Source organism: Arachis duranensis, chromosome 4 (assembly GCF_000817695.3).
Source record: "Arachis duranensis cultivar V14167 chromosome 4, aradu.V14167.gnm2.J7QH, whole genome shotgun sequence".
Taxonomy (NCBI): domain Eukaryota; kingdom Viridiplantae; phylum Streptophyta; class Magnoliopsida; order Fabales; family Fabaceae; genus Arachis; species Arachis duranensis.
The window spans coordinates 2,919,555-2,930,100 of record NC_029775.3 but is presented as its reverse complement, the minus strand read 5'-3'; the positions used below and the strand labels follow the sequence as shown (position 1 = coordinate 2,930,100).

Sequence of the window (10,546 nt, the reverse complement as noted above, 5' to 3'; positions counted from 1 at the left end):
ATAAAAATGAAAAAATATTTTTTAATCTACTTGGTAAATAGAAATAACAATTAAATTACCTTTCATCACATGATCAAATTTATTCCTGAAAAAAGAAACCAAATTCATTGAAACACTTTTTTTTTCATGTTAACTTGCTTAATTAATGACATTTAATAATGTGGTTGATTTGTCAACATAGATAGTTCAAAATCAAGGAATTAATTTAATAAATGTAAAATTGAGACATTCATTTAATTATTGTATAAAAATTAGAAAGTCGATTTCATTTTTTTTGTCCTCTTTAAAATTATAAATATTTGAAATTTCAAACATTAGTAATACAAAATAAAACAAAAATTAATTTTTAATACACTCATAATATAAAAATTTTATATAATTATTTCATATAATTATAAAATTGTTTTACACTCAATCTGAGTCCACAAAATCTGCAGTTGAATGTTGAAACTTCAAACTTGAAAGTTGACACCAACAGCAACGCCAAGGCTCCAAGCTTTCTCACTCCTTCTCCTTCTCTCTCTCCTCACAGGTTTCACTTCTCTCCCTCTATCCCTCAATTTCACACTCAAAATCCATTCTTTACGTTAGGGTTTCGAAATCCCACGCATTGCTGCTCCTTAACGCCAATTCGCCATCGAGCTTAGCACATGGTCAAGCACAGAAATAGTGATAAGCTTTCAAGCACCGTACTCATGCATGTATGAAGCTGCGAATTACAAGCTCTGACTAAGAATGCTGCATGTGTTGGAATCGGTGGGGCGCCGAATCTCTCAATTCTATCGGTTTTCTTTTAGGGTTACTTGGTCTTATCTCACATTTATGTGCGTTTCATATGTCACAGGTTTTCCATTTTTTTGAAGTTGAACTGAGTGGTGTGTGCTTGAATATGCTAAAGTGTGGAATTTGGTTTTGACTGAGAGGTGATGCGTTGCGCTGAGATATGGCACTTAAAGTTCCAGCTAATAAAGCTGCTGAGATTGCAATTGGGTCCATTGGCCGTGGTTATGATATATCTACTGATCTAAGGCTCAAGTATTGCAAAGGAGATTCCATAAATTCACGTTTAATTGAGATCGATGAACTTGATGTGAGAGAGGTGGTTTTACCGGGTGGAGTTTCAATTCCAAATGTTTCCACATCTATAAAATGTGATAAAGGGGAACGCACTAGATTCAGGTCTGATGTTCTGTCTTTTCAACAGGTAAAATTTCCTTTTTTTCTTGAATTTCGTAAATAACTGTTGCTTGAATGAATTTTCTGGCATTGGAAGTTCAGATTTTCCTTTTGTTTCTTCTTTGGAATTAACTTTCCTTCTCTGATGGATATTAGATGATAGATGGGTCAATAAATAAATTAGCAACCTATTTAACTACCACCAACTTTAGTTTTGAATAAACTGAAATATAGGATTGTTATTACTCTAGCCTCAGATTTGCAGAATGGTATTGTCGTTACTGGTAAAAAATTGTGCTGTAATATGTCATTATTCGAAGGGGAGCCTTGGAGCAACAGTTGAGTTGTCTCCGCATGACCTCAAGGTCAGGGGTTCATGCCATGGAAATAGTCATTGATGTAATTATCAGGTTAGGCTGCGTATATTACACCCTTTGGATGCGGCCCTTCCCCGGACCCTGCGTTAATGCGGAGTGCTTGTGCACTGGGCTGCCCTTTAATGTGTCATTATTCATTTCTTATGTGTATTCACAATTAGTGGCCAGAGGCAACGAGTGAGTAGTCACTCAACTGATAAGATTGATCTATGTCCATGCAAAAGGTCTTGGGGTTCAATTCTTGTCATATTTAATATCACTATATTCCCTCATTGGATCATGTGGCATATATATAACTCGGTGTACGTCATCTTTGGATTATGAATCTATGTGATTTCTAAATTTCGTTGTTTTTAATTTTTTTTTTTTTTTTTTTTTTTTTTTTTGGTCATGGTTGGAATTGCATTTCTGAGTGGTTTAAGAAGGAACAGAGCAAAATATAAAAGTTTATTTGTCTCAAAATTTCAATCATTAAGAATTGCATACGTTATCTCCCCCTCATCTGTGTGCTTTTAATTGTTTTCAGATGTCAGAGCAGTTCAATCGGGAATTATCTTTGACTGGTAAAATTCCGTCAGGCCTTTTCAATGCTATGTTTGAATTTTCTGGGAGTTGGCAGAAAGATGCAGCCCATACCAAAACCCTTGCTTTTGACGGGGTGTTAATCACACTTTACACTGTTGCATTAGAGAAGTCTCAGTTAGTACTCTGTGATCATGTTAAAAAGGCTGTACCACCATCTTGGGACCCACCTGAATTAGCAAGGTAAAACAAGCTCTCAAATGGTAAAACTTTTTTAATTTTGATGCCGAACAAAATGCTATTGTTTGAATTCTAATTTTGACCTCTTGGACATGTTTTATCACTTCCTATTATATTGTTTAACCTTTTAATGGTTTTAGGTTTCATGGGCCTTTGGCTTTCATTATATGAAGATTCTATGTATCTATAAGATAGAAAGAAATTTAGCTGTAGCTGAATAGATATAAATCCTTATCAATTCCATCGAGGGGTTTCCAAATTATTTGTGTTGGGATTTATATTTCAGTGATAATGCTAAAACTATGTCAATGCATGCATACAGCTGTGCATTTTTGGTGGCGGGCTTCATTTGATTGGACTTGTTTATGATGGCATATTTGTCTCTATTTTTTATGTTTACCTACAGTTAAATCAATAATATATAAATGGATAGATGGTTATAACCAAATTAGGATTGAGTTGGATCTGTAGTCTTCTTATCATTTAGTTTGTAATCTCAAAGTTACACATTGAGACTAACTTCAGGGTGCAACTTCGACTGACTCTACAAAAAAATAACTTAGTTCTATTATGATAATTGTTTTTATTTATCTTTAACTATATTTTCATTTGAAAGTTGAAACAATAGCCAACTAGTTCCATTCGCAATGTCCCAGATTTATTGAGACCTTTGGTACCCATATTGTTGTTGGAATGAAAATGGGAGGAAAGGATGTAATATATTTGAAGCAGCAGCACTCATCAGCTCTCCAACCTGCTGATGTTCAAAAAAGACTGAAAGAGATGGCAGATAGGAGATTTATGGATGCTACTGGCCAATATACAATTGCTTCAGATCAAGTTTTCCCAAATGAAAAGGTTTGTGAATAACTTTATGCATTTTTTTTCATGATTTGTTTACAATTAGAATAGTTAAAGTCATTTTTTGTATCTTTCTATTACCTTTTTATCTTCGATCTTTGTAGTAACTTAGCACTGTCACATTATAGATATTATTCCGCTGGTGTGGTTAACCACCCCCTTCCCCCCGGTGGCACACCCAAAAAAAAAAAAAGGAAAGAAAACTGCATGTTGCCTTTTGTCTGATATAAATTTCTACCTAAGGTTGTTAATAAATAGATCTCTTTTATTTCACAAGATATTTTTAGTGAGAATATGAAAGTAAAAGCATTAACATTGTACTGTGGCATTTTTTCCATATGGTTTGCCACATGGATCATGATTGTTAAAAAATATTAAATAGAAGAAAGATACTTTCAAAATCTTCAGGGTGTTATGCTATGGCTTGGCTGGAGGATGTGAGGATTATTTGTTTGTTTAAGTATCATTACTCAAATAAATTATTACTTTTTGCTAAGTTTGTGAGTTGTAGTCATTATGTTAAACTGGTTGTATTGATGATATTCTTTGTGATGTTCTCTTGTCCACTTTGAATTGGAGGATATTTAATTAATTCCCATTGAAATGGATAGCTATTCTTTTGGTTGGTCTCTATGTGTGTGTGTGTATATATATATTTTATCCTCCATTTCATTGTATTATTCTTCCCTTATAATGGATATTCTTTTATATATATTTTTTGCTCCCCTTAGTTTGGAATCCGGGAACAGAGGCTAACATTCGCTAATGTGAGTCCATCAAGTTCTTATTCGCATAAGGAGGTATGCATTGAACATTACCCTTGACAATATTTTTGGCAGTTATTGTTATTGTTAGAAACAAGGATAGAATCATATTATATCGAAGAGTATCAAATATGCTCCCTTAGGATTAGTTTTGATATTATCATTACTCTTCGGTATTATATGCTTCTATCCTGGTTTCAAACACTTATTTTAGTACATTGTCCTCAAATTACTTTTAGAGCAGGACATAATATTCACTTGCAAGAGGAGGGGTGGAAGTGATTACAGAAGCCTACCCCACAATGAGTGGTTGCAGACTGTTCAGTTAGAGCCTGATGTTATCTCAATGTCCTTCATTCCAATCACATCTCTCTTGAATGGAGTTCCAGGGAGCGGATTCTTGAGCCATGCCATAAATCTTTATTTAAGATGTGAGAAAATTTTGTTCTATTGTTGCATTTTCATATCTCAATATCCGCATGACTGCATCTATTCTCCACAGACAACGTTAATGTGTGCATATTCCTGGCCTAGAGTGCATTTCTCATATTTTACGTCATAGTTTTTATCTTTCGTTGTATCATTCTTCTCTTTAGGAGGATTTCTTGTCTTTCATCTTCTTGTCTTAATATTATTCTTTGTTCCAAAAATAAAATAAGATAAGAAATGTTTGTCTTAGTATTTTTGTGTTTCTTATAGATGTTGCAAGTATAATTGTTGTATTAACTGGATATCGTTTTTAGTGCAAATGCTCTTGGCTCTTGGTGTGGTTTTTAAACATGTTTACTAGTTTCTTGCTGGTTGTGTAAGGGAGAAATAATTACATGCCAGCTGAACAAAAAGTGGAGTATTTCAATTTCTTCGCATGCTGAAGTTTTTCTTGAATTTAGATCTTAATTTGGTGGGCTTTGAATAAAACATAACTAACATAAAATACTTATGATTACCTCCCCTATCCAAATGATATTCCGGTGGAGAAATCTTTATGCTACCTAGCTTTTTGAGTCTTTATTTTAGTTTTTTATTCTGCCTAGAATTATAATAAATGGGAAAAAAAGTGTCTCATTTTACATTGATTCTTGCAGATAAACCACCAATTGAAGAGCTTCACCAGTTCTTGGAATTCCAGTTGCCAAGGCAGTGGGCTCCTGTATTCAGCGAACTTCCTCTTGGTCCACAACGTAAACAACGGAGTTTTTCCTCTTTACAGTTTAGCTTCATGGGGCCAAAGCTATATGTGAACACATCACAGGTAAACATTTTCCTTCTTGGCCCTGGACATCTAGCTATTTCTTGGCTGTGCCTTGATCCTAAGAAATCCACGTTCATGCCCTTTGGATGGTGTTATTTAGCAATTAGCAGGGAAACAAAATAAAAAGTGTGATAGGAAAATCTGTGTGAAATGACTTTTAGGATGTGTAGTAGTTTTATATCTTTATTAGCATGGAGTGATTATTGTGTTTGGTTAGTTTTGCTAAACAAGATATGCATCCTTTCTTGTTTATGTTTTAAGATTATGCTATTAAATTATTCAATTGTTACCATTCATTAACACGGCATTTTCTAACTTGGACATTCTGAAGTTTGTGCTCTACATTCTTTTGTTTTATTTTGCCTTAAGTGGAAACTGGGTGTTTATTATACCAGATAGTTCCTTTAAATGCATCCTCAACTCGAATTATATAACTCAGTAATTTTTGGGCTCAAAAGAAGAATTTCTTTTCATGTTATAACAGGTTGACGTAGGTAACAGACCAGTGACTGGTCTTCGTCTTTATCTTGAAGGTAAAAAGAGTAATCGTCTGGCAATCCATTTACAACACCTTACATCTCTTCCAAAAGTCTTCCAGCTTGAAGATGATCCAAATGGCAACTTTCGGCGTGAGTCCTATGATAAGAGATTCTATGAGAAAGTTCAGTGGAAGAATTTCTCTCATGTGTGCACTTCTCCTGTGGAACCAGAGGATGAAGTTTCCATAGTAACCGGAGCACAACTCCAAGTTGAGAATTATGGCATAAAAAATATACTCTTTCTGAGACTTCGATTCGCAACCGTGCAAGGAGTTAAAGAAGTAAAGCATCCCGAGTGGGATGGATCTCCTGGACTGGGAGCCAAGTCTGGACTGATATCTACTCTCATTAGTCAGCATTTCACAGCAACATTTCAGAAGCCACCTCCACGACCCGCAGATGTTAACATAAATTCTGCTGTCTATCCAGGTGGTCCTCCTGTTCCTGTTCAAGCTCCCAAGCTTCTCAAATTTGTCGACACAACCGAGATGACCAGAGGGCCACAGGAAACTCCAGGCTATTGGGTTGTGTCTGGAGCTAGACTTGCTGTTGAGAAGGGCAGGATCTCTCTGAGAGTTAGGTATTCTTTGTTAACTATATCGCTACCGGATGAAGAAATGTTGGATGATCAGTAGCTAATTCTTTCTGTTGTTCGGGCCCGGCCTTTGCTTTCAAGGAGGGAAGTGAAGTTATCTCCAACAAAGTTGGCGGTTTTGGTAATCAAGGAGTTCATTGAAATGATGTGTAGGGATACAAATGTTGTGTTACTTGAGGAATGCCACTGCTTTACCCTCTTACTCTATTTTCACTCTGCTTTAATCATTGAGAAAATATATACAACTATGGGATTCGCTAATTCATCCTTTCATTGCAGTAGATATTGTCAATGTGCCAATGATACATGGTTGGTGGCTATTTTTTCATTACATGATGTTTTGATTGGTGCTTGCTTCTGTATTTATTGGAATTTCAAACCAACTTAGATGAAAGAAGGGCTCAGGCTTACAAATTGATATATAAATAAATAGTAAAATACCCTATCTATATACTAGTATCTCTCTGTGTATACAATCAACACAGATAAGAATACATAAATAGAGTTGATAGCAGGATCTAACAAAATAGAAAATTATGATCATGAGAAGGCCAATAAGCCTGTTCTCTTGGACAAGAAGGCAGAGGAGCAGGCTGAGCTATGTAAGTTGGATATTGTTGCCCTGGCATCAACACTGACAAAGATGCTTCAACCTGTTCATACACATTCTCATTCTCATTCACATTCACATTCACATGTAAATTGTATGCATAGATGTTGAAAGAGACTTACAGTTTGAGGATTTGTTCCCTGTTTGCAAGGCGGGGTGGTTGCGGCCGTAGAATGAGAATGTGGGGTTGGAGAGGGTTTGAACAAGTGTTCAAATATAGCCATTATTACAAACATTGATATCAAAATGGCGGTTGCAACGAAGCCGAAAGAAATAGCACTCATGGAGGATGTCCCAAAGCCCTTCCATGGAGCTGCTGCTGCTGCTGCTTCTTCATCAACTCCCCTATATGATGATGGAGCTGCTGCAGATGCTGTGTATATGTTCCATCCCTTTGTTTTTTCACTGTTTAAATTGCTCCTAGACATAGAACACTGAACTAACTAACTTGTGTTAATGTTTTCTTTTTATCTTTTATATCAACCACAAATATCTGTGAGATGATGAGGTTATGCTGCTTCTGAAAAACATATCTATCTTGGTTTGAATCAGAAATTCTTTCCTGAAACAAAAGATAAACAAAAACAGACAACACTTTCACGTTTAGTGACTTGTGAAGTACACATCATACTGATCTACGGCTGAGATATAAATCTGACTCACCAATATCATTCACACAAGTCATAAAAAGACATAATAAATAGTATGTATGAACACCTCAAAAACAAAATGCTGTAATCACATACATAGAAAGCTTGAATTCAGGCATAAATGGTATAAAGATGAGAGGAATTGATTAAACAGAGAATGTACAATATGTTAAGAGTAGAAGCATTCAGAAGTAGTTAACAGAAACAATGCAAACCAACCAGAGAGAGAGAGAGAAAGAGAGAGTAAGTTTTACCTTTGGATGAGAGGGAAGTATGGTTTTCCAATATGTTAAGGGTGACAGCAGCCATCTTTTAAGGCAAGAAAGGAAAGCACACTTGTCTTTGCAATATGAAAATATGTAAAGACAAAGATCTATGATACACTTTTGGATTTATGTTGCCATTTCCATGAATCCTTATGCCTAACTTATTGAGTACTATACACTATATACTACTAAACCTGACCTTGTGACTTGTCAGAAGAACCAAACTTAAAGAAATATGAAAGAATGGGCCTTGCTGTCTGCAGAGAGAGCCACAGCTAGAATTTTCATTAAGTGCCTTTAAATCCAAAAGTTGTGTTTTTTTGTTATATTTATATTTAATGCTTCATTTCATTTCATGTCATCTCATCTAGGTTGTTGTTGTTAACACTTAACACAAGGCTTTAAGTCACATGAATAAGTAAAGTGGCTCCTCTAGCCTAGTGGGGTCAAGTTCAAGTTCAAGTCATCATTTCTAACCACAACATTCCTTAGATGAACAACATTAATCTAACAATAATGATAATAATTGAATACATACATTTGAAATGTTTAGAGCTATATAGCATGTATAATAAGCAGCATTGAAATGTAATAATGATGAAGATTGGATTATGAATCTTTGATAATCTCATAAAATTAATTAAGATGATGCATGCACTGATGATTAAAAAAAAAGAGGAAAAGGCTGCTATGCTGCAGAGTGTAGTAGTGTCTTGCAAATACAAACTCATAATACATATTACAAAATACTAATATGATCTACAAACATAAACAGGCATAGCACAAGTAAATTAAAAAGAGTAATTATTATTCTTACTATTATATTCATGATTAAATAATGAGGAAAAGAAAAAGTTGGACATGGTTACAGCTAAGCAGTAGGCAGATCTAGAAGGAGCCATGATTCAAGCCAAGAAAGAAATGTGTGTGTTGTTGCTGTTTACAGGAAAAAGGAGCAAAGCTACTAAAGCAATGTGAATATGAATATCATGTTGACCACTTTCATTTCTCATGCTTGATTAGCCTTAACCTTAGCCTAAGTAAAATAATAAAATAACCTGCTTAATTAATTAAGAGATAATTAACCATATTCAAAGTGCCTGAGAAATGTGAAAGGCATATTTATTTATTTATCACTTATCAGTAACTAAAAAACTTAACAGAAAAATAAGGAAAGAAAAGTAGAAAGGCATGTCACTTTCACATTAGTGTGTAACAATCAATTGGTTTTAGAAGACATACACCAATAATAATGATTGCTCAGTTGACATATATGTATCTGTTGTGGGGTCCTAAATTGTCTGAGTCTGGGTACTACTTGAATTTCAAGTAATGCAAAGAATGAACATGTATATTTAGTAATGTATAGTATATTGTAATAAGAAGAAGATTATTCATGATGGAATTGATAGATACACTGAATCTACATTTAGTAATGTAGAGGTAGGCTACTGTTTGAGTTCAAGAAAAGATGGAATAAGAGGGTGAGAGCTGCCATGACCCCATGACAAGATAGCGCACTCAAGAAAGAAAGAAAAGATTCAACAATATATATGTCTCCATCTTAAGCAACCTTTCACTTTTTTCCCATCAAATTAAATTAATTTTTTTTTCCTTCTGTATAGTATAATTGAATTCGTTGCTCTGCATTCTAAAACTATTTTTTTAACAAAATCTCATCCAAAATGTTAAACATGTGTGAGCTAGAAATAGAGTTTAAAGGGTGCATGTGCAAATTCATTTCTTAACTAATTTTAAACTCAATTTGTTTACCTTTTAACATAAATGTTAGTTTCAAGCCATAGTTTAATTATACTAAAAGAAACATGTGCATTATATTAGCAATTCTTTTAAGGAAAAAGAAAGAAAGTTTGTGATATTTAGCATGACAAAATGTTATATGCACATTAAAACTATTATATATTTATTAACTTTTTTTTTTGTTTTTCACGGTATCCCTCGGCCTCGACAGGCCAAGGACTAATCCATTTAAAGGTTTGTCGCTGGCCAATGGGTTACTGCATGCACAAGGCAGAATTTGAACCCCCAACACTTATTTAAACGGACTAGTGAGCTAACCACTAAATCAACCCAACTTAGTCTGTGTGTTTTAAATTTTAATATATGTTTTATATGAGTTGTTGATTTAGTTACTAAGCCTTGCCCGTAACAGGGTTGAAGTTTTTTATTTTTATTTTTGAAAAGAGATCTTATTAAATTATCTGTCTGCGATATGATTTTAGAGAGAACTTTTTTTTTTTATTTCTCCTTTGAGGAGGTTTGTTTGAGTGAATGGAAGAGTAGGGGTAAATTATGAAGAAGAAGATTGCATATCATTGTGTTAAATTGGGTTGGGCCAAGGGAGTTGCAATATAAGTTTTTGGAGCCCATTGAATAAGTTATGGACCCAACTATACAACTGCCTCTGAAGTTCTACTAACGAAAACTAACGTCTGAACTTGTACAAAAACAAGTCACTTTAATGTTTCGTAACAAATCAATTTGGGTTGGTTGAGTGAGTTTATTCGTCTGGTTAAATAAGTATTGAAGTTAATCAACTTAGGTTGGTCGAATAGTCAGTTTACTTGTCCGCTTAAGCAAGTGTCGGGGGTTCGAATCCCACTTTGTGCATACAGCAACCTATTGACCAGCGTCTGCGACGGATTAGTGCTTGACCTGTCGGATTAGGAGATA

The 10,546-nt window shown here is 34.6% G+C and overlaps 2 protein-coding genes across 2 annotated transcripts; one reads left to right on the top strand and one right to left on the bottom strand.

Moving 5' to 3' along the window:
• Window positions 1-430: 430 nt before the first annotated feature.
• LOC107482738 (MACPF domain-containing protein At4g24290) lies at window positions 431-6,545 on the top strand. The gene is made up of 8 exons (XM_016103299.3): window positions 431-756; window positions 845-1,204; window positions 2,080-2,318; window positions 2,972-3,173; window positions 3,908-3,976; window positions 4,185-4,371; window positions 5,026-5,192; window positions 5,677-6,545. Exons 2-8 carry the CDS (start codon window positions 944-946, stop codon window positions 6,364-6,366), a joined length of 1,815 nt encoding a protein of 604 aa, XP_015958785.1. The 5' UTR covers window positions 431-756; window positions 845-943; the 3' UTR covers window positions 6,367-6,545.
• Window positions 6,546-6,579: 34 nt separating this feature from the next.
• LOC107482740 (uncharacterized) lies at window positions 6,580-8,153 on the bottom strand. Its single transcript, XM_016103300.3, has 3 exons — window positions 7,841-8,153; window positions 7,059-7,498; window positions 6,580-6,979 (listed from the first exon to the last, which is right to left on the bottom strand). The coding sequence occupies exons 2-3, from the start codon at window positions 7,362-7,364 to the stop codon at window positions 6,845-6,847; spliced, it is 441 nt and encodes a 146-aa protein (XP_015958786.1). The 5' UTR covers window positions 7,365-7,498; window positions 7,841-8,153; the 3' UTR covers window positions 6,580-6,844.
• Window positions 8,154-10,546: the final 2,393 nt, after the last annotated feature.

Coding starts and splice junctions, on each gene's coding strand:
- LOC107482738 (XM_016103299.3), top strand. CDS start 944: ATGGCACTTAAAGTTCCAGCTAATAAAGCTGCTGAGATTGCAATTGGG. Junction 2,319..2,971: donor GACCCACCTGAATTAGCAAG/GTAAAACAAGCT, acceptor GCAATGTCCCAG/ATTTATTGAGACCTTTGGTA. Junction 3,174..3,907: donor AAGTTTTCCCAAATGAAAAG/GTTTGTGAATAA, acceptor TGCTCCCCTTAG/TTTGGAATCCGGGAACAGAG.
- LOC107482740 (XM_016103300.3), bottom strand. CDS start 7,364: ATGTCTAGGAGCAATTTAAACAGTGAAAAAACAAAGGGATGGAACATA. Junction 6,980..7,058: donor AGGGAACAAATCCTCAAACT/GTAAGTCTCTTT, acceptor GTGTATGAACAG/GTTGAAGCATCTTTGTCAGT.